Consider the following 23,577-nt stretch of genomic DNA (forward strand, 5'->3'; position numbering starts at 1 on the left):
TCATAATTCTCATCAAAAGCCTCATATTTATGAAAGTTTAAAAAGTTGCAATCCATATCAAATGTTGAAGGTAGGCAATTTGATCAGTTCGCAGGGAATCCAAATTGACTGTGGGCAGAGGGGCAGAGGGAGCAGGGTCGTTGTTTTAATTGATTAGAAGAGACTGACTTGCCAATTTCCTGCAAAAATCTATTAAGTGGCCTTGCACTGCGTCGCCGATTAATTGGCCTCTGAAAACTGGCACTCGTTACCTAGTCACTGTTGTATTTCACTTGTGCATAATGAGAACAATGTGAGTACAGGAGATGGGATGTTATGTGGAAGTTGTATAAGAAATTGGTGAGGCTTAATTTGGAGTATTGTGTGTAGTTTTGGTCACCTACCTACAGGAAAGATGTAAGTAAGGTTGAAAGAGTACAGAGAAAATTTACAAGGATGTTACCAGGTCTGGAGGTCCTGAGTTATAAGGAAAGATAGAATAGGTTAGGACTTTATTCCTTGGAACGTAAAACATTAAGAGGAGATTTGATAGAAGTATACAAAATTGAGGGGTATAGATAGTGTAGCCCCCCTGGGGGCTTGGCTGGCTGTCGTCTAGGGAAATAGTCCTTGACCCCGCCAAACTGGGTAATTTGTTTGTGTGGATGCTGTGTGATGTACCCCACCCCGCCCAAATAACAGACAATACACCATATATGATTAAACAATTTACAGTTTATAGATATTACTGGAACTATATAATTAATAGAGAATAAAATATAAAAGGAAAATAAAAGGCGCCACACTTATCAAAGTTCAATCTCTTCGTGCACAACAGTTGGAGCTCAGGACCCTTCTTCTTCACCCTGCGACCCCTCGGACCACCTCAACCGGCCACCTGGGACCAACAACGGTGGTCAACCAGACGCTCCACAGGAGTCCGTCTCCATCTCCTCACCGAACGCCCTCCTTGGGGTCCGACCCCGTTAGCGGACATCACAGCACCTGGTCCATCCTCTGTCTCTCTCCTGCCTTCTCCCCCAAAACCCCGCGCATACAGTATCTTCAAGTACACCAAAAACATAACAACTATCCCAATTGGTTCGTAACATATTCTTATCATACTCCTAACCCAAAATAAGGTGCTAGCACAAAAACTTTCTCAGCGTTTAACATAACAAAGAAGCATTCCCAAGTATAACATAACAAAGAAGCCATTTTAATTAGCCTACGCAGTAAAAGACGAAACCCCCTTACAATAGGATAAATGCAGCAAGCTTTTTCCTTTGAGGTTGGGTGGGACTACAACCAGAGGCTATGTGTTAAGGGTGAAAGGTGAAAAGCTTAAGGGGAACATGTGAGGAAACTTCTTCACGCAGAGGGCCGTGAGAGTGGAACGAACTGCCAGCACAAGTGGTGCATGTGAGCTTGATTTCAACATTTGAGGTTTGGATGGGAGGGATATGGAGGGCTATGGTCCCGGTGCAGGTGGATGGGAATAGGCAGTTTAAATGGTTTTCAGCATGGACTAGATGGGCTGAAGAACCTGTTTTTGTGCTGTACTCCCGTATGACTTTGTGAGTCTAATTGACTAGCAGTTACAGATGTTGACCAATTGGTGAACCGTGTATGTTCGAATTCCTTACTTGCAACATCAATCACCATTCACAATCATCATTGTCACATTATGTTCCGTGTCGTACGCTGTGGGCAATCATGAGCTAAAGACCAGGATTCTTACTGGCAAATTTTTCTAAGTGGTTTGCCACTTTCTTCTTCTTACTTTTTAATTTACGTTATTTTTTTGTTTTTTTTTCTCACGGTAACATGTCGAAGCTGCACCCTCTCTAACATGCTGGTAGAGAGAGTTTTATTTGGGTTTTCTTTAGCACTGGAAATGGTTACATCCCGACACACGGGACAGAAGCAAGGTCGCATTGTGTATTCCATGGACCAGCAAATCCCGGCCGGCTTAGCGAACAGAGCGGTGGACACCCTTGCTGAAATCCGGAGGAAAACACACAGAGGGGGATCACAAAGCCGAGGAAAGAGGACCAGGCCGAGACAACAGAGACTTATGGAGAAGAGGAGTTCGGTGGGTAATACCGTTCCGGCTGACCGGAAGTGCACTGAGAGCGGTAAGCGTAAAGGAGTTGGGTGCTTACTGATCTGGCTAACAACGGATGTGCAATCCGGGGTATATTACGATCGAGGAACGTGTTTACAGACTGGATATTGAACATTTTACTGTTGGACTTCGGCCCCATTCCACCGTGATACAACACTTGGCGGCACGGGAGTGGTTCCTGCCTATGGCCATCGAACGTGCAGCTCCTCCTGTGGAGGGTCAGACACCCTGAGCCAATAGACTGGTCCTGGACTTATTTTCCATCTGGCATAGTTTGCATTTTGTTGTTTGATTGTTGAGGTTTTTTGTATTGCTATATTTACGCTCTATTCTTGGTTGGTGCGGCTGTAACGATACCAAATTTCCCTCGGGATTAATAAAGTATATCTATCTATCTATCTATCTATCTATCTATCTATCATTGCCTTTTTCTGTGCAGTGTCTGGACAAGACAGGTGACCCCAGCCATTATCAATACTCTTCAAAGATTGTCTGCCTGGCGTCAGTGGTCGCATAACCAGGATTTATGATATGCTCATCGACCTTCCACCATCTGCTCACGTGTTTTTATGTGACCCTGATTGGGGGTGGGGGTGAGGGGGGGTGTGGCTAAGCAAGTACCACACCTTGCCTAAGGGAGACCTGCAGGCTAGCAGAGGGAAGGAGCGCCTTACACCTCCTTCGATAGAGACGTATCTCCACCCCAACACCCAGTTATTCACAAAGCAGGTATGAAAAGTCAATAGAACCTGAAAACCAATGACACTCTGAAGCAAGAAAGGTAATTGACCCCTAGTTGATGTGTGTAGCTTATATTCAGTTACGTTGTTATTTTGGATGCCAAATGGCTCCGGTCCCCTGCTGTGCAAAGGGAAGCTTTGTTCAAAATCCTTACTTGCCTGAGTTGACTGCACACTATCTGTGAGCAGCATCCATCTTCAAAGACCCTCACCATCCAGACAATGCTGTATTCATGCTGCTGCCATCAGGACAGAGGTACGTGAGCCTTGGGTCCCACACCACCAGGTTCAGGGACAGTCGTTACCCTTCAACGATCAGGCTCCTGAACTGGCATGGATAACTTCGCTCACCTCAACACTGAACTGATTCCATAGCCTGTGGACCCACTTTCAAGTAGGGAGTTTGTATGTTCTCCCCGTGACCACGTGGGTTTCCTCTGGTTTCTTCACACACTCCAAAGACATACCAGTTGGTAGGTTAATTGGTCTTTGTAAATTTTCCCTTGATTAGGTTAGGGACACATCGGGGAAGATGTCGCCAGAGGTACTGGTGTTTGCTGGCGCCAACAAACACAAAATGCTAGAGGAACTCAGCAGGTCAGGAGGGGATTAGATTGGGTGTTTCAGGCCGACACCCTGGAAAGGAAGGGGGGAGAAGCCAGGATAAGAAGGTGGGGGTGGTGGGGGGGGTCGGAGGAGTACGTTAGAAGGTGATGGGTCAAGCTAGGTGGGTGGGGGAGGGAGGATGAAGAAAGAAGCTGGAAGGTGATAGGTGGAAAGGATAAAGGGCTGGAGAAAAGGAATCTAATAGGGGAAAAGAGTACGCCATAGGAGAGAGGCGGTGAGGGAGGAGTCAGCGTGCGGAATTGAAAAGGGAAGGGGGAGGGACTCAACATCTGAAGTTTGATATTCAGTGCGTTGTTCACTAATTTTTTTTGCTGTCTGTGCAATTTGATTTTTTATTTGCATGCGATGTTGGATGTTTTCTTTGAACGGGTTCCATGGTGTTTCTTTATTTCGTGGCTGTCTGTGAGGAAGACCGATCTCCGAGTTGTACACTACATACTAATACTGTGATAATAGATGTGCTTTGAATCTCTGACTGGGTAGATTGAGAGTGAGCTCACTGCAACAAGTGGAGGAGGCCATGGACTGACGTGTCGAAATGGGAATGGGACCACGCTGTCTTAACCCTAACCTTGCTGCAGCATCTACAGTGTCACGGACCCTCGTCCCTACCCTTGCCCGAACACTCCGGACTGAACTGTAAAATGTTTTCTCATTCAGCTCCAGCTCAGTTATCTGGGAAACTATATTCCCAATGCCTGGACACACGAGACCGGATGTGGGATCTGCGACGAAGACATGTTGGACTTTTCACAGCTGCAGGTAAAGCGCACAGTTGTGAGTCTGCATGCGAGGGGTAGTGTGCGTGAGTGTGAGTGTGTGTGTGTGTGTGTGCGTGTGCACGTGTCTGTGTGCATGACAGTGTGTGTGTATATGAGAGAGTGTGTGTGTGTGTGTGCGCGCGCGCACGTGTCTGTGCATGACAGTGCGCTCGTGTGCACACATTTGTTCTGCCCCCCCCCACTCTCAGACTTTTCCTCTGTCTATGTCATTTGCTCTGTTGTAGGTGCATATTAGTATTTAAATGGGTTACCTAGGGAGTGTGTCAGTATGTACAGGGGGTCTTGGGGAGTGTGTCGGTATTTACAGGGGTCCCGGAGAGTGTGTCTCTGTTTATAGGGGGTCCTGGAGAGTGTGTCTGTGCTCTCAAGGGGTCCGGAGGTGTGTGCCAGTATTTACAGGGGTCCCGAGGTGTGTGTTGGTATTTACAGGGGTCCCGGGGCATGTGTCAGTACTTACAGTGGGTGCGGTGAGTCTGTGGGTGTTGTAGGCTGTAGGATTGATGAAATTCTCTGTGTGCTTGACCCTGGTGTTGCTGTCCCACAGGATGAGGACTACCCTCATGTGACAATTGGTGTCTTCATCCTCCAACCAACCCCCTTCTTCCAGGAATTCCTGGGACGCCTCACTACTCTGGATTACCCACACGACCAGCTCAGCCTCTTCATCTACAATCGGGTAGGTGGCAACCGTTTGCAGCTCATCCCTAACTGGCCGGGGTGGTGGGGGGCAGTGGTCAACCTCTCCACCCCTTCAGCTATTGAAATATGTTTGAGTCTGAAATACATCCCACTCCCCAAACAAGATATTTTTTAGAAAACATAGGAGATAGAAATAAAGTCAAGTCAAGTTTTTTGTCATTTAACTATATAGAGGTATGTAACCCAGGGAGTATGTCTGTATTTACAGGGGGTCCCGGGAAAATGAGACAACGTTTCTCTAACCCAGGGTGTAAAGCACTGTAGTACTCAGAACACATCATAATTTATGAAGCTACAGATAAAACCTACAGACGAATCACACAGAAATAACAAACTAAAGTGCATTAATATTAAATATTGTAAGGTACAGAACAGATTAACCAGTAACACTTTGAATACGATGTGGCAGGGAGCTCAGAAGCCTAATGTCCTGAGGGAAGAAACTGTTTCCCATCCTGACCGTTCTTGTTTTTATACATCGGAGTCTCCTGCCTGATGGTAGAAAGTCAGAGGATGTTGAACAGATGAGTGGAATCCTTGATAATACTAAAGGTACTGTGTACACAGCGCTCCTGATAAATGTCCCTAATGTCCCTAATGCCCCAGTGGATGGTAGGGAGACCGCTATGATCCTCAGCCGTTCTCACAGTCCTTTGTAGGGACTCCCGGTCCGATGCTTGACTGCTTCCGTACCAGATGGAGATGCAACTTGTCAGGATGCTCACAATGGTGCTCTTATAAAATTCAATTAAGATGGGAGGGGATGGTTGGTGGAGCCTTGTTTGTCTCAATCACCTCAGGAAGTGAGGAGCTTCTGTGCCTTCTTATTCAGGGAGGTGATATTGAGGAACCAGGTGAGGTCGTCTGTGATGTGAACTCCCAGGAACTTGGTGCACTTAACTCTGTCTGCGGAGGAGTCGTGTATTTGCAGAGGGGTTTGGTTCATCTGCATGCTCCTAGGTTGTTCTTCTCACACCAAATAATAAAATTAATTTGTTATCGAAGTACCTATATGACATCACACACTACTGAACCCCTCTCTCTGGGGCTCATTACAAACTTGGCTTGTTAGCTAACTCTGCTAAAGCCCCATGAGAAGGTCACCTTTCATTAGCAATATATGTCTCGGGTCAGTGTGATTTGGGGTTCAACCAAACAGGAAAGTTGGGATGTTCCGGGAGGGACATGAATTGTAGTGAATGTTGTGTAAATACTGTCCCATGCAAAGTTAGTGTTCTCCAGGAAATGACAGATCATACACTGGCAAAAATTGTAAAGAAAGTATACCTACCAACATTTCAACTACATCAAACAGTTAACAGGAAAAACAAAAGGAGAGTAAAAGGGCCCATTACAGTTAAACCAGTCTAATGTGCACATAAACGTTGGAGCTCGTTTCTGGAGTAGCCGGGTGTGTCACTTTACTCACGCATGGAACCCATGTTCTACATGAAGGACAGCAGTCACAGTTCGACCTTCCCTCGAAGACCATCTTGAACAAAGTGGATAACCCAGGAGTATTGGCCCTTCCTCCTTGGAACCATTCATCTGCACAAAGCACTTCTTAGAACGGGGACTCTCCTTCGAATGGCATTTGGCGGGTATCTTCCCTGTGCCCCGCTCTGCAGCTCCTGTCAAAAGATCGAAACCAGATTACTGTCCTTCAGAAATCCGATCCCGCCCAGCTCTCTAGAATCTTCCATTGCATCCCACTGGGCAGAAAGTCACAACACGTACCCAGACTGTCCTGATTGGCTGACAGAACATTCCTAAGTTGGGCAACATGTCTCCTTATCTCCTTAGACAAAGCCAAAACAATCTTACGAACGGACACACTGCTTTTATGGAAAACTGCTAAAATAAAAATACCTCACAGCATAGCAGTAGAAATCTTAAGCAGGGCATTACATTCTCCTCCCAACAAAAATAGCCATGTCCTCATGACTGGAACTTTTTAAAACACTATTCAGTGTTCAGATGAAAAAGGAGGAACTTGCACCTTCTCGGAAGCAGCTCTGAACACTACCTTGAGATACAGTTTCTTGCAGGCATTCACATGAAAATAAAGACATTCAATAGAACTTATGAAAACCTGTACATAAATGTATACCCAGCATTCCCTTAAGGTTGAGTCAGTGGGAAATGCAATGTTAGCATTTATTTCGTGAGGAGTAGAATGTAAAAGCAGTATAGGGTCAGAGCCGTCAAACGCTCCTCATACATTAACCCTTCAATTTCTGAAGTCTGAAGTCATTCTCCTGTACCTCCTCTGGACCCTCTCCAATGCCAGCACATCCCTTCTTAGATATGGGGCCCAAATCTGCTCACAGTACTCCCAGGAGTAGTCTGAGCAACGTCTTCTAAAGCCTCAACATTACATCCTTGCTTTTATATTCAAGTTCTTTAGGGAATCCTGCAGGAGGGCTCTTGTCCCTTTGCACCTCTGATTTCTGAATCCGTTCCCCATTTAGAAAATAGTCCGCACCTTTATTCCTTCTACCAAAGTGCATGACCATACACTGTATTCCATCTGCCACTTCTTTGGTCGTTCTTCTGATCTGTTCAGGTCCTTCTGCAGATGCCCTGCTTCCTCAACACTGTCTTGGTATCATCTGCAAATGTGGCTACAAGGCCGTCAGTCTCATCGCCTGGATCATTAACAGCTCACGTAAAAGCAGCGGTCCCCACACTGACCCCTGCACTTCATGTTTCCTGCATTCACAATCCGCTATCAGATCACCGGCGTATATTGTGAAATTCATGATTTGCAGCAGCAGTATATTGCAATAGATAATTTAAAAACTGTAAATTACGATAAGATATATGGTTCTGTGCAAAAGTCTTGGGCATATATGTATAGGTAGGGTGCATGAGACTTCTGTACAGCCCTGTAGTAATTTTATGGCTGCTGCTGCAAAAAACTGCTTTCATGATATATGTGAGTGACGATAAACCTGATTCTGATCTGGGTCTCTATTGTGGACTGAGAGTGGGAAGGGGGCAGGGAGAGGGGAAGGGAGAGGGAAGGGAACAGGAAGCACCAGAGAGACCTCCTGTGATGATCAATAAACCAATTGTTTGGAATCAAATGACCTTGCCTGGTGTCTCAGGACTGGGTGTGTCTGTGTCTGCACCTGCGGCACCCTCCCTCCCCCCCGCCTTCCCTGGCACCCCTTCTCTGCCACCTGCCCCACACCCCTCCCACGGTGCTCCACCCTCACCATCCTTTGCTCCCACCAGACTTTAAAACTTGCTCTCCATTCCATGTTGACAGAAACAGCACTCTGCAAACGTCTTGGGAACCCTAGCTATATATGTACCTAAGACTTTTGCACAGTGCTCTATAATTTTAAAATTAATTAATTAAGTTAGTAGTACAAAAGGCGAGCAAAAAAATATAGTGAGGTATTGTTCATGCATTCAGTGTCCATTCAGAAATCAGACAGTGGAGAGGAAGAGGCTGCTCCTGAAATGTTGAGTGTGTGTCTTGACACGCCTGTACCTCCTCCCTGATGGTAGCAATGAGAAGAGGGCAGGTCCTGGGTGATGGGGGTTGGGTCCTTAATGATGGATGCCACCTTTTAGAGGTATCGCATTTTGAAGATGTCCCGTATGCAGGAGAAGCTGGTACCCATGATAGAGTTTACAGTTTCTTCTGATCCTGTGCAGTGGCCCCCCCCACACCAAACGGTGATGTAACTCCCCCCCCCCAACTCTCTCCTGGTTCTAACCTTCCCCTCGCACTAGGGGGACTGAATCACAGTGGCCGGGTAACCCATGTCGTTGGAATGTGAGGGGGAACTGGAGCCCCTGGTGGAAAAGCCATGTGGTCAAAGGGAGAACGTGTAAACTCCACACACAGACGGCACCGGAAACCCAGGATGGGAGTTGGCAACTCCTGCCGGGATTCTCAGGACAAGGTCCCTCTGCCAGATTGACAGACATGACGCCCTGTTTCCCTAATTCCAACAATCGGGCAACTCAGCTCATTGCCCACGAGTCTGCAGGAGAGGCTGAGGTGGGAGCCGAAGGTCCTCCTGGTTCCTTGTCCTGCTGGACGTCTCTGGCTGATCCAGGCGGCAGCCAGGAGCCTCACGGGCTTTGGTGAGTGTCGGGGAATGTGACGAGTCCAGGCCAGTGCACAGAGGGGTAAATATCTGCTCTGTGAAACAGGAGGTTTACCACGAGAAACACATCCAGGAGTTCTGGGAGAAATACAGGGAGGACTTCTACACGGTCAAGGTCGTGGGGCCTGAGGAGGAGATGACGGAGGGAGAGGCCCGGGACATGGGACTGTGAGTCTGGCCGCAGAGTGGAGGGGCGTGGGGGGCGGGGGTTGGGGTTTGGTGTGCAGTGGCAAGGGTGGGGCAGGGATAGAAGGGGGTGGGGGGAAAGAAGTGGAGCATGGGTGGAGATAGGAGAGGGGCAGAGGGTTTTTGAGGGAGAGGTGAAGAGGGCTTTTAGGAAGTGGTATGGAGGATTTTGAGGGAGAGGAGGGTTGGGCTTTTGAGGGAGAAGAGGGGAGGATTTTTGAGGGGGAGGAGGGGACGGTTTTTGAGGGATGGGAAGGAGGGTTTTGAGGGAGAGGAGGGGAATGTTTTTGGTGGAGAGAAAGGGAGGGCTTTTGGGGAGAGGAGGGGAGGGTTTTAAGGGGAGGGGTTTGAGGGAAGAGGATGAGGAATGGGCGATGGAGGAGGGAGAGGGGATCTGCTTGTACAGGAGACAAGTGTCATTGGGTAGAGTTGACCTCAACTATTCCCGGGTGGGATTGTGGAGCTGGATTCCCAGGCAGAATGCTAATACTATGTCTGTATTGTTCGTAGCCATGTGTGTCGACAGAACCCAGACTGTGACTACTACCTGAACCTGGACTCGGACGTGGCCCTGACCAATCCCGAGACCCTGAGGATCCTCATTGAGCACAACAGGTATCCCCCCTCTCTCTTCCCATCCTTCACCCCCCCCCCGCCCATCCTTCACCCCCCTCTCCCCCATCCTTCATCCTCCCTTCCCGTCCTTCACCACATCCCCCTCGCCCTCTTGTCCTTCTCCCCCCCTCCCTCTTTCCCTCTCTCTCTCCCTCTCTCTCTCTCTCTCTCCCCCCTCTCCCTCTCTCTCTCCCCCCCCTCTCTCTCTCTCTCTCCCTCCCTCTCCCTCTCTCTCTCTCTCTCCCTCTCTCTCTCCCCCTCTCTCTCTCTCTCCCCTCTCCCTCTCTCTCTCCCCCCCTCTCTTTCTCCCCCCTCCCTCTCTCTCTCTCTCTCTCTCTCTCTCTCTCTCTCAGGCACGCACATGCAGTGACATGCACACACGTGCATACACACAAAGATGCACATGTGTGCGCACACACACTGACACTCTCACTCAGACACACACTGACGCACACACACCCACACACACACAGACGGACATACAGGCTGTCAGGCACACCTACACACCTATTCCTACCTTCCTTCTTTTCCAACATTATCTTAGACTGGTTTTAGTCCTAATCTGAGTCGGGCCACAGTCCTCTTTCAGCGGATTTACCCTTCCCTTCCCATCTGCCCATCACCCACACACTGTCTTCCCCCACTCCCGTGCCTGGGCTGTTCTCCCCGATTTACCCTCCCAGTCGCGGCTTCCACCTGTCCAGTGTTCCTCCCTTACAGCGCCGCACTTGTCACCCTCCTGCCTTTGCCTCTGCCCTCTCTCCTGCCTTTGTCTCTCCCCTCCCTCCTGCCTTTGTCTCTCCCCTCCCTCCTATCCCCCTTAGTGTTCCCATGCATCACTACTGACCGCTGTCTCCACAGAAAAATTGACAGCGTCCAGGACAAATCAGCTGCTTGATAGGTACCCCGATTCGCTGTCACCTCCTCTATCCTCCGTTGACACAGTGTGTCCCATCTACAGGACACACGGCAGCAGCTCACTGAGACCTTAGACAGCAGCTTCCAAGCGCCTCCCCTCGACCAGCTGGAAAGACGAGGGCAGAAAAAGCACGAGGAACCCCCCCCATAATCAAAGCCCTCTACATACTGTTCCGACTTGGAACTACAGGACTGTGCAAAAGTCTTAGGCAAATAGATATAGCTGGGATGCCTAAGACTTTTGCACAGTACTGTGTTTGTCAACGTGGAGCAGAGAACAAGTTTGTAAATCTGGTGGGAGCAAAGGATGTTGGGAATGGCGAGGGTGGACAGGGGAGGTGTGTCAGGGGAGTGGGGGCGTGGGTGCAGACACGCCCAGCCCTGAGACACCAGGCAAGATCATTTGATTCCAAGCGACTAGTTTATTCATCATTACAGAATGTCTCTCTGGTGCTTCCCACTCCCTCCCCAATCTAGTCCATCCCGATAACCATTTAAACTCCCATTGACCTGCACTGGGACCACAGCCCTCCATGCCCCTACCATCCACGTACCTATCCAAACATCTCTTAAACATTGAGATCGCGCTCGCATGCACCACTCATGCCAGCACCTCATTCCACACTCTCACCACCCTCTCAGTGACAACAGAGATACTGTTCCACACTCTCACCACCTTCTGAGTGAAGAAGTTTCCCCTCAGGTTCCCCTTAAACTTCTCATCTTTCAACCTTAACCCATGACCTCTGGTTGTAGTCCCACCCAACCTCAATGGAGAAAGCCTGCTTGCATTTACCTGATCTATATCCCTCTGTCAAATCTCCATAAGGAGCAGAAGTAGGCCATTCGGCCCATCGAGTCTGCTCCGCCATTTTATCATGAGCTGATCCATTTTATCCTATTTAGTCCCACTGCCCCGCCTTCTCACCATAACCTTTGATGCCCTGGCTACTCAGATACCTATCAATCTCTGCCTTGAATACACCCAATGACTTGGCCTCCACTGCTGCCCGTGGCAACAAATTCCATAGATTCACCACCCTCTGACTAAAAAAATTTTTTCACATTTCTGTTCTGAAAGGGCGCCCTTCAATCCTGAAGTCATGCCCTCTCGTACTAGACTCCCCCATCATGGGAAACAACTTTGCCACATCCACTCTGTCCATGCCTTTTAACATTCGAAATGTTTCTATGAGGTCTCCCCTCATTCTTCTAAACTCCAAGGAATACAGTCCAAGAGCGGACAAACGTTCCTCATATGTTAACCCTCTCATTCCTGGAATCATTCTAGTGAATCTTCTCTGTACCCTTTCCAACGTCTGCACATCCTTTCTTAAATAAGGAGACCAAAACTGCCCACAGTACTCCAAGTGAGGTCTCACCAGCGCCTTATAGAGCCTCAACATCACACCCCTGCTCCTATACTCTATTCCTCTAGAAATGAATGCCAACATTGCATTCGCCTTCTTCACTACCGACTCAACCTGGAGGTTAACTTTAAGGGAATCCTGTATGAGGACTCCCAAGTCCCGTTGCATCTCAGAACTTTGAATTCTTTCCCCATTTAAATAATAGTCTGCCCGTTTATTTTTTCTGCCAAAGTGCATAACCATACACTTTCCAACATTGTACTTCATTTGCCACTTCTCTGCCCATTCTTCCAATCTATCCAAGTCTCTCTGCAGACTCTCCGTTTCCTCAGCACTACCGGCCCCTCCACCTATCTCCGTATCGTCAGCAAACTTAGCCACAAAGCCCTCTATTCCATAATCCAAATCGTTGATGTACAATGTAAAAAGAAGCGGCCCCAACACTGATCCCTGTGGAACACCACTGGTAACCAGCAGCCAACCAGAATAGGATCCCTTTATTCCCACTCTCTGTTTCCTGCCAATCAGCCAACGCTCTATCCATGTATGTAACTTTCCTGTAATTCCATGGGCTCTTGTTAAGCAGCCTCATGTGTGGCACCTTGTCAAAGGCCTTCTGAAAATCCAAATATACAACATCCACTGCATCTCCCTTGTCTAGCCTACTGATAATTTCCTCAAAAAATTGTAATAGGTTTGTCGGGCAGGATTTTCCTTTAAGAAATCCATGCTGAGTTCTGCCTATCTTGTCATATGCCTCCAGGTACTCTGTAACCTCATCCTTGACAATCGACTCCAACAACTTCCCAACCACCGACGTCAAGCTAACAGGTCTATAATTTCCTTTTTGCTTCCTTGCCCCCTTCTTAAATAGTGGAGTGACATTTGCAATCTTCCAGTCCTCCAGAACCATGCCAGAATCTATGGACTTTTGAAAGATCATCGCTAATGCCTCCGCAATCTCCACAGCTATTTCCTTCAGAACACGAGGGTGCATTCCATCTGGTCCAGGAGATTTATTGACCTTTAGCCTATTCAGCTTCCTGAGTACTTTCTCTGTCGTAATTGTGACTGCGCACACTTCTCTTCCCTGCCACCCTTGAGTGTCCGGTATCCTGCTGTCTTCCTCAGTGAAGACTGATGCAAAATACTTATTCAGTTCCTCTGCCATCTCCTCATCTCCCATTACAATTTCTCCAGTATCATTTTCTATCGGTCCTATATCTACTCTCACCTGTCTTTTACTCTTTATATACTTGAAAAAGCTTTTAGTATCCTCTTCGATATTATTTGCTAGTTTCCTTTCATAGTTAGTCTTTTCTCTCTTAATGACCTTCTTGGTTTCCTTTTGTAAGGTGTTAAAGACTTCCCAATCCTCTGTCTTCCCACTAATTTTTGCTTCCTTGTATGCCCTCTCCTTTGCTTTAACTTTGACTTCTTTTGTCAACCACGGTTGCATCCTTTTCCCACTCGAAAATTTCTTCTTTTTTGGAATATACTTGTCTTGCACATTCCTCATTTCTCGCATAAACTCCAGCCACTGTTGCTCTGCCGTCTTTCCCGCCAGTGTCTCTTTCCAGTCAACTTTGGCCAGTTCCTCTGTCATGCCACTGTAATTTCCTTTACTCCACTGAAACACCGACACATCAGATTTCGGCTTCTCTTTTTCTAATTTCACAGTGAACTCAATCATGTTATGATCACTGCCTCCTAAGGGTTCCTTCACCTCAATCTCTCCAATCACCTCCGGTTCATTACACAATACCCAATCCAGTACAGCCGATCCCCTAGTGGGCTCAACAACAAGCTGTTCTAAAAAGCCATCTCGCAGACATTCTACAAATTCTCTCTCTTGAGATCCAGTGCCGACCTGATTTTTCCAATCTACTCGCATGTTAAAATCCCCCACAATTATCATAACACTGCCCTTCTGACAAGCCTTTTCTATTTCCTGTTGTAACTTGTAGTCCACATCCCTGCAACTGTTTGGAGGCCTATAAATAACTGCCATCAGGGTCCTTTTACCCCTGCTATTCCTTAGCTCAACCCATAAAGATTCTGCACCTTCCGATCCTATATCACCTCTTTCTAATGATTTAATATCATTTCTTACCAATAAAGCCACGCCTCCCCCTCTGCCTACCTTCCTATCCTTCCGATACACCGTGTATCCTTGGACATTCAGCTCCCAGAGACATGCATACTTTAGCCAGGTCTCAGTGATGGCCACAATATCATACCTGCCAATCTGTAGCTGTACAACAAGATCATCCACCTTATTTCTTATGCTGTGTGCATTTAAGTACAACACCTTAAGACCAGTATTTGATACTTTTTGCTTTGATTTCCCTGCAACTTTATTGCACTGCAACTCATCCCAATGGCTACACATTTGCCCCATCACCTGCCTGTCTGTCCTGACATCTTTACTGCTCACTATCTTAGATTTATTTCTGTTTTCCCCTTCCTCCGCTCCATCATTCCGGTTCCCATCCCCCTGCCAAATTAGTTTAAACCCTCCCTAACAGCTCTATTAAACTTTCCCGCCAGGATATTGGTCCCCTTCGGGTTCAGGTGTAACCTGTCCTTTTTGAACAGATCATACTTCCCCCAGAAGAGATCCCAATTATCCAAGAATCTGAAGCCTTGCCCCCTACACCAGTCTCTCAGCCACGCGTTCATCTGCCTGATTCGACTACTCTTGCCCTCGCTAGCACGTGGCACAGGTAGCAATCCTGAGATTACTACCCTGGAGGTCCTGCTTCTCAGCTTCCTTCCTAACTCCTGGAAATCTCTCTTCAGGACCTCCTCCTTTGTCCTATCTATGTCATTGGTACCAACATGTACCAAGACAACTGGCTGCTCACCCTCCCCCTTTAGAATATTCAGGACCCGATCCGAGACATCCCGTACCCTGGCACTTGGGAGGCAACACACCATGCGGGTATCTCTGTCAGGCTCACAGAATCTCCTGTCTGTTCTCCTGACTATGGAATCCCCCACAACTACCGCATTTCTCTTCTCCCTCCTTCTCTCCTGCACAACAGCTCCAGGCTCAGTGCCAGAGACCCGGTCACCGTGGGCGTCCCCCGTCAGGTCATCCCCCTCAACAGCACCCAGAACAAGATATTTGATGCTGAGGGGGACAGCCACAGGGGTGCTCTCCACTATCCGGGCGTTTCCCTTCCCTCTCTTGACAGTGACCCAGTTTTCTGACTCCTGTAGCCTAGGGATGACTACCTCCCTGTAGCTCCTGTCTATCACCTCTTCACTTTCCCTGATAAGCAGTAGGTCATCAAGCTGCAGCTCCAGATCCCTAACACGGTCTCTGAGGAGCTGCATCTCGGTGCGCCTGGCGCAGATGTGGCCATCAGGGAGGCTGGAGGTCTCCCAGGATTCCCACATCTGACACCCTGAACAAAGCACTAACCCTGCAGGCATGCTATCTAATTCTACACGAATGAAGCAGGAAAAATAAGTCTACTCACCCACTTACCTCGCCAAACAGACAAACTTTTTAAACTGTTAACTGTGAGAGCCCTGCTGTTCCTGTCTGTCCGGGCTGATTCGCGAAAGGGTTGGGGGGGGGGTGGAGAGAAAAAAAGAGTTGGTGCTTCGCTCTCACCTCTTCCCGTTTACCGCCAAAGCCCGTTGAAGCCAAAGCCTACACTCTGCTACCGCTCACTCCACTGCCCGCTCCGACAGCTGCCTGCTGTATAGGGTGGTCGCCTTTTTAAACTCTCCGCGCGGTCCTGCTGACGTCACGCACCTGCGCAGTCTCGCCCTTCTTGCACTCGAAGAAGTTTTAAAAAAAAACTGCCTTCCTTCACAATTCAGCTCCCACGACGCTCTGTAGTCCCGATCCAAAGGAGAGCTGTTGGTAGCAACCTGCCTTTTTAAACTCTCTGTGCGGTCCTGCCAATCTCCTCTCAATCTTCTCTGTTCTAAAGAATACAGTCCTGACCAATTCAATCACTCCTTATAACTCAGGTCCTCAAGACCCTGCAACATCTTTGTAAGTTTACTCTGCACTTTTTCAACCTTGTTTGCATTCTTTCTGTAGGTAGGTGACCAAAACTGTACTCAATATATTGATTTAGGAAGGCCAGTGTGTCAAAGGCTTTCTTTATGACCCTGTCTACCTGTGGCACCCCTTTCAACGAATTATGTTCCCAGGTCCCCTTGTTCTACGGTACTCCTCAGTGCCCAGCTGTTCACAGTATAAGACCTTCGATGGTTGGTCCTACCAAAGTGCAAAACCACCTACTTGTCTTCATTAAATTCCACTTGCCATTTTTCAGCTCATTTTCCAGCTGATGCAGATCCCACTGCAAGCCATGATAGCCTCCTCACTGTCCACTACACCCCCAATCTTGGTGTCATCCGTAAATTTGCTGATCCAGTTAACCACATTATCATCCACATTAGTGATTATAAATGACAAACAACAAAGGACCCAGCACCGATCCCTGCGGCCACCACTAGTCTCAAACCTCCAGTCAGAGAGACAACCCTCTCCTACCACTCTCTGGCTTCTCCCACAAAGCCAATGTCTAATCCAATTTACCACTTCATTCATCTTGAATGCCGAGCGACTGAACCTTCTTAACCAACCTCCCATGCCAAACTTTGTCAAGTGTCTTGCTAAAATCCATGTAGACAACATCCACGGCCTTGCCTTCATCCACTTTCCTTATAACTTCCTCGAAAAACTCTGTGAGATTGGTTAGACATGACCTACTGTGCATGAAGCCATGCTGACTCTCGTTAATCAGTCCATGTCTATCCAAATACAGTACTTCTATATCTGGTCCCTTAGGATACCTTCCAATAACTTTCCCATAGCTGATGTCAGACTCACATAGCTGTGGTGGGCAGCTCACCTATGAGAAGGAAAGCTCTGATCTCAAACCTCCACTGTCATGTGGCTATACCCACTCATGGGGAAGGTTTCTGGAGTAAACCCCGAGGGGAAAAATCTCGAGCTTGAGTCCCTAAGGCAGTCCTACATTGAATTCAACACTGACTGGCGACTCCTGTAACGCAGCTGACGCCAAACTGTATCGGTCTCTGCTCTTCCTCTGGATTAATCAGTTGTGTGGAGAGGGGTACCTACTGCACGGGCAATGGCTTGCTCTCCATATTGATCTGCCCTGGCTTGCGTATCTTGTAGACAGCTGGGACAAAACATCCATGCTCGACCCCAACCAATCATCACAGCAGCAGAATTAAGCCACTCAAGTCTATGTCCAGAAGCATTTGTCTAAGTTAAGTGTGTATTACTAAAAATAAAATGAACACTGTTTACACTACTTTGTTAGACCATAGGACCATAGATGCGGGAGCAGAATTAGGCCATTTGGCCCATCGAGTCTGCTCCACCATTTCATCATGGCTGATCCAATTTTCCTCTCAGCCCCAATCTCCTGCCTTCTCCCTGTATCCCTTCATGCCCTGACTAATCAAGAATCTCTCAATCTTTGCCTTAAATCCACGGCGCCTGTGGCAACGAATTCCACAGACTCACCACCCTCTGGCTGAAGAAGATCCTTCTCATCTCCGTTCTGAATGGACGCCTCTCTATTCTGAGGCTGTGTCCTCTGGTCTTAGACTCCCCACCATAAGAAACATACTCTCCACATCCGCTCTTTTGGGGCCCTTTCAACATTAGACACGTTTCAGTGAGGTCACCCTCTCATTCTTCTGAATTTCAGTGAGCAAGGCCCAGGGCCATCAAGTGCCTCTCATCCTTGGAATCATTTTGGTGAACCTCCTTTGAAGCCTCTCCAATGTCAGCACATTCTGTCTTAGATGAGGGGCCCAAAACTGCTCACAATACTCCAAGTGAGGCCTCACCAGTAGCTGGAATGGCCTCCTCCTTGGTAGGGACTCACTGCTGAAATAGTGATCGCTGACAGCTAGACCTCATCATGGAGACTGAACGACTGAACAGTGAAGTGAACTTGTCTTTGCTGTGTCGTTTTATTATAGTTCAGCCTTCCCGAAGTGAGGATATTTGTGGATCATTGTATCAGGTAGAGCCTGCAGCCTTCTCGTGAGTTTGGAGCTTGTGAACCGCAGACTCAATATTATCCCACATCTTCCTGCCCTGAATCCTGACAGCGAGAATTGGTCCCAATTCTCCCCTCCCCTCCATCGACCCCGGAGTAAGCTTCTCTTTTCTCTTGCCACTGTGCTGCAGGAACGTGATTGCCCCCATGGTCAGTCGCCACGGCAAGCTTTGGTCCAACTTCTGGGGTGCAATCAACACTGAGGGATACTACAGCCGCTCAGAGGACTACATCGATATAGTCCAGCTCAAGAGAGTGTGAGTAACCTCATACCGGGAGCTCTCAGCAGGTCGGGTGACATCTCTGGGGAGAGAAACTGTTAACTGTAGACTGGTGTGTGTTGTTTAAATAGACTGTAGACTGGTGTAGTGTGTTGTTTAAATAGACTGCAGACTGGTGTGTGTTCTTTAAAGAGACTGTAGACTGGTGTAGTATGTTGTTTAAAGAGACTATAGACTGGTGTAGTGTGTTGTTTAAACAGACTGTAGACTGGTGTAGTGTGTTGTTTAAATAGACTGTAGACTGGTGTGTGTTGTTCAGACTGTAGACTGGTGAAATATGTTTTAAATACTGTAGACTAGTGTAGTGTTGTTTAAAGAGACTAGACTGGTGTAGTGTGTTGTTAAAATAGACTTGTAGACTGGTGTAGTGTGTTGTTTAAAGAGACTGTAGACTGGTGTAATGTGTTGTTTAAAGAGACTGTAGACTGGTGTAGTGTTGTTTAAAGAGTCTGTAGACTGGTGTAGTGTTTAAAGAGACTGTAGACTGGTGTGTGTTGTTCAGACTGTAGACTGGTGAAATATGTTTAACTACTGTAGACTAGTGTAGTGTTGTTTAAAGAGACTAGACTGGTGTAGTGTGTTGTTAAAATAGACTTGTAGACTGGTGTAGTGTGTTTTTTAAAGAGACTGTAGACTGGTGTAGTATGTTGTTTAAAGAGACTGTAGACTGGTGTAGTGTGTTGTTTAAAGAGACTGTAGACTGGTGTAATGTTGTTTAAAGAGACTGTAGACTGGTGTAGTATGTTGTTTAAAGAGACTAGACTGGTGTAGTGTGTTGTTTAAAGAGACTGTAGACTGGTGTAATGTTGTTTAAAGAGACTGTAGACTGGTGTAGTATGTTGTTTAAAGAGACTAGACTGGTGTAGTGTGTTGTTTAAGGAGACTGTAGACTGGTGTAGTGTGTTGTTTAAAGAGACTGTAGACTGGTGAAATATGTTTAAATACTGTAGACTAGTGTAGTGTTGTTTAAAGAGACTAGACTGGTGTAGTGTGTTGTTAAAATAGACTTGTAGACTGGTGTATTATGTTGTTTAAAGAGACTGTAGACTGGTGTAGTGTGTTGTTTAAGGAGACTGTAGACTGGTGTGTTTAAAGAGACTGTAGATTGGTGTAGTATGTTGTTTAAAGAGACTGTAGACTGGCATAGTGTGTTGATTAAATAGACTGTAGACTGGCATAATGTGTTGTTTAGACTAGACGAGTGTAGTGTGTTGTTTAAACATACTGTAGACTGGCGTAGTGTGTTTAAATAGACTGTAGACTGGCGTGTGTTGTTTAAATAGACTGTAGACTGGTGTAGTGTGTTTAAAGAGACTGTAGACTGGCCTAGTGTGTTTAAAGAGACTGTAGACTAGTGTAGTATGTTGTTTAAGGAGACTAGACTGGTGTAGTGTGTTGTTTAAAGAGACTGTAGACTGGTGTAGTGTGTTGTTTAAAGAGACTGTAGACTGGTGTAGTATGTTGTTTAAAGAGACTGTAGACTGGTGTAGTGTGTTTAAAGAGGCTGTAGACTGGTGAAGTGTGTTGTTTAAAGAGACTGTAGACTGGTGTGTGTTGTTTAAATAGACTGTAGACTGGTGTGTGTTGTTTAAAGAGACTGTAGACTGGCATAGTTTGTTTAAAGAGTTTTTAGATTGGTGTAGTATGTTGTTTAACTAGACTAGACTGGTGTAGTGTGTTTAAATAGACTGTAGACTGGTGTAGTGTGTTGTTTAAATAGACTGTAGACTGGTGTGTGTTTAAAGAGACTGTAGACTGGTGTAGTGTGTTGTTTAAAGAGACTAGACTGGCGTAGTGTGTTTAAAGAGACTGTAGACTGGTGTAGTGTGTTGTTTAAAGAGACTGTAGACTGGTGTAGTGTGTTTAAAGAGACTGTAGACTGGTGTAGTGTGTTTAAATAGACTCTGTAGACTGGCGTGGTGTGTTGTTTAAAGAGACTCTGTAGACTGATGTAGTGTGTTTAAAGAGACCGTAGACTGGTGTAGTGTGTTTAAATGGACTCTGTAGACTGGCGTGGTGTGTTGTTTAAAGAGACTGTAGACTGGCGTGGTGTGTTGTTTAAAGAGACTCTGTAGACTGGTGTGTGTTGTTTAAAGAGACTGTAGACTGGCATAGTGTGTTGTTTAAAGAGACTGTAGACTGGTGTAGTGTGTTTAAATAGACTCTGTAGACTGGCGTGGTGTGTTGTTTAAAGAGACTCTGTAGACTGGTGTAGTGTGTTTAAAGAGACTAGACTGCTGTAGTGTGTTGTTTAAAGAGACTGTAGACTGGTGTGTGTTGTTTAAATAGACTCGTAGACTGGTGTAGTGTTTTTTAAAGAGACTGTAGACTGTTGTAGTGTGTTGTTTAAATAGTCTGTAGACTGGCGTAGTGTGTTGTTTAAAGAGACTGTAGACTGGCGTAGTGTGATGTTTAAAGAGACTCTGTAGACTGGTGTAGTGTTTAAAGAGACTGTAGACTGGCGTAGTGTGTTGTTTAAAGAGACTCTGTAGACTGGTGTAGTGTTTAAAGAGACTGTAGACTGGTGTAGTGTGTTGTTTAAAGAGACTGTAGACTGGCGTAGTGTGTTGTTTAAAGAGACTGTAGACTGGCATGGTGTGTTGTTTAAAGAGACTCTGTAGACTGGTGTAGTGTGTTTAAAGAGACTATAGGCTGGTGTAATGTGTTGTTTAAAGAGACTGTAGACTGGTGTAGTGTGTTTAAAGAGACTGTAGACTGGTGTAGTGTGTTGTTTAAAGAGACTCTAGATTTGTAATTTCGTAGTCTTGTAATAAAATTCTTAATAGATTCTGCAGACTGTTTGGTGCAGTGTGTTTAAGTAGATTCTGTAGACCTGTATACTACACCATTGAAATCAGTCCTGTGGACTGTTTGGTGCTGTGTTCTATTTTACTATATTGTGTAGACTCATAATACATGTTAAATAGATTTTATAGTCAGCTTAGTGTGCGGTGGTGTTTAAAAAGATTCTTTGGCTCTTCAACAGATATTGGAAAGATTCTAATTCTGATCAGGATAACTTCAGGCAATGAGAACAGAATCAATTGGATGATGAAGGGTGTTTGACCCAAGATATTAACTGTTTCTTTCACCTCTGATGCTGTCAACCTGCTAAGTACTCGAAGCACTTGATTTATTTCGGGTTTCCAGTGACTGCGGAATCAGCTTTGTGTTCTGGGTGGAGGGGGGGGGGGTGTACTGGCCAGTCATCTGTGTTTGGCTATGGGATCTCCTTGCTGGAGCTCATTGGTCACTGCTGTGAACATCTGATCAGTGAGTTTGAACTCATTGAGAATCTCATTTACGGGTGGCACGATAGCACGGCAGTTAGGGTAAAGCTTTACAGCACCGGCGAGCTGGGTTCATTTCCCACCGCTGTCTGTAAGGAGCTTGTATGTTCTCTCTGTGACTGTGTACAGCCTAAAGATGTATAGGTTAGTAAGTTAATCGGTCGTTGGGTGTATTTGGGCGGAGTGGGCTCCTTTGGCCGATAGGCCTGTTACAGTTCTGTATCTCCAAATAAATACATTTAGCTGGTGGTACCTAGATAAGGGGAGAGGAAGAGGGGCTGAGGGAACTGGGAATTCGGAGGTGGGCGTGAAAGTGTAGCATGTGCTGGATCTGCTGAATGGGGCTCTACGGTGAATATATGGAACTTGGATGTGTTTCTGAGTGACCTGTGCCTCCTTCTCCTCTCCCCCAACCCCCCGTAGAGGAATCTGGAATGTTCCGTACGTCTCGCAGGTCTACCTGATCAAAGGCGAAATTCTGCGCACTCAGCTGAGGCATAAGAATGTGTTCACCCGCCAAGAGATGGACCCCGACATGATCTTCTGCAAGAATATCCGCGAAAAGGTTAGGGAGGGGGTGCAGGGAAATTAGAGAGTCAATGGGATGGGGAGGGTGTTGGCAGGAGAGAGGTTAGGGAGGACGGGCGGACATGAATTGGGGGGAATGGAGGTGGATGGCATCTCATTGGCCAGTGGCGCTGAGGTGGGAGCCGCCCTGAATGGCCATTGGCATTGAAGTGGGAGCCATTCCTATTGGCCAGTGGTGCTGAGATGTGAGCTGCCCTGAATGGCCATTGCAATTGAAGTGGGAGCCATTCCTATTGGCCAGTGGTGCTGAGTTGTGAGCTGCCCTGAATGGCCATTGGCTTTGAAGTGGGAGCCATTCCTATTGGCCAGTGGTGCTGAGTTGTGAGCTGCCCTGAATGGCCATTGGCATTGAAGTGGGAGCCATTCCTATTGGCCAGTGGTGCTGAGATGTGAGCTGCCTTGAATGGCCATTGGCATTGAAGTGGGAGCCATTCCTATTGGCCAGTGGTGCTGAGATGTGAGCTGCCCTGAATGGCCATTGGCATTGAAGTGGGAGCCATTCCTATTGGCCAGTGGTGCTGAGATGTGAGCTGCCCTGAATGGCCATTGGCATTGAAGTGGGAGCCATTCCTATTGGCCAGTGGTGCTGAGATGTGAGCTGCCCTGAATGGCCATTGGCATTGAAGTGGGAGCCATTCCTATTGGCCAGTGGAGCTGAGATGTGAGCTGCCCCCAGTGGCTGGTTCCGCTGAGGTGGAATCTGACCCATTCCCTTTGGGCAGTCGGCCTAATCTGATAGCTCCCTCATTGGCCAGTTGCGCAGCCACCCTATTGGGCGGTGGCTGTGATTGCGCGATACCAGCTGCATTGCAGGTGTGTGTCTGTGGCCTCATTCGTTAATAGATCCGTTTCTGTTTCCAGGGAATATTCATGTACGTTACCAACATGGACGACTTTGGACACCTCGTGACAACGACCAACTACAACACCAGCCGCCTGCACAATGACTTGTGGCAAATCTTCTCAAACCCAGACGTGAGAGAGCGTAATCTTCTCTACTGAGTTGTTCTGAGCTGTACAGGGAGAGAGCAGGGCAGTCTGATTAATTTGGGGACTGATACAGGGCTATGCAGAGAGATTGGGGCAATGGGATTAATTTGGGGACTGATACAGGTCTGTGGGGAGAGAGTGGGACAGTGAGATTAGTTTGGGACTGATACAGGTCTGTGGGGAGAG

At 47.1% G+C, this 23,577-nt stretch overlaps 1 protein-coding gene across 1 annotated transcript in view; it reads left to right on the forward strand.

Moving 5' to 3' along the window:
• LOC134346933 (multifunctional procollagen lysine hydroxylase and glycosyltransferase LH3-like) overlaps positions 1-23,577 on the forward strand; it is a 107,863-nt gene that overhangs the window by 66,984 nt on the left and 17,302 nt on the right. Inside the window, exons 8-14 of the mRNA XM_063048807.1 lie at positions 4,135-4,236; positions 4,801-4,932; positions 9,129-9,250; positions 9,779-9,883; positions 18,374-18,499; positions 22,237-22,378; positions 23,263-23,376. Coding sequence (XP_062904877.1) covers positions 4,135-4,236; positions 4,801-4,932; positions 9,129-9,250; positions 9,779-9,883; positions 18,374-18,499; positions 22,237-22,378; positions 23,263-23,376 — 843 coding nt within the window. The remainder of the gene's footprint in view (positions 1-4,134; positions 4,237-4,800; positions 4,933-9,128; positions 9,251-9,778; positions 9,884-18,373; positions 18,500-22,236; positions 22,379-23,262; positions 23,377-23,577) is intronic.

This window comes from Mobula hypostoma, chromosome 5 (assembly GCF_963921235.1).
Source record: "Mobula hypostoma chromosome 5, sMobHyp1.1, whole genome shotgun sequence".
In the NCBI taxonomy this organism is placed as follows: Eukaryota; Metazoa; Chordata; class Chondrichthyes; order Myliobatiformes; family Myliobatidae; genus Mobula; species Mobula hypostoma.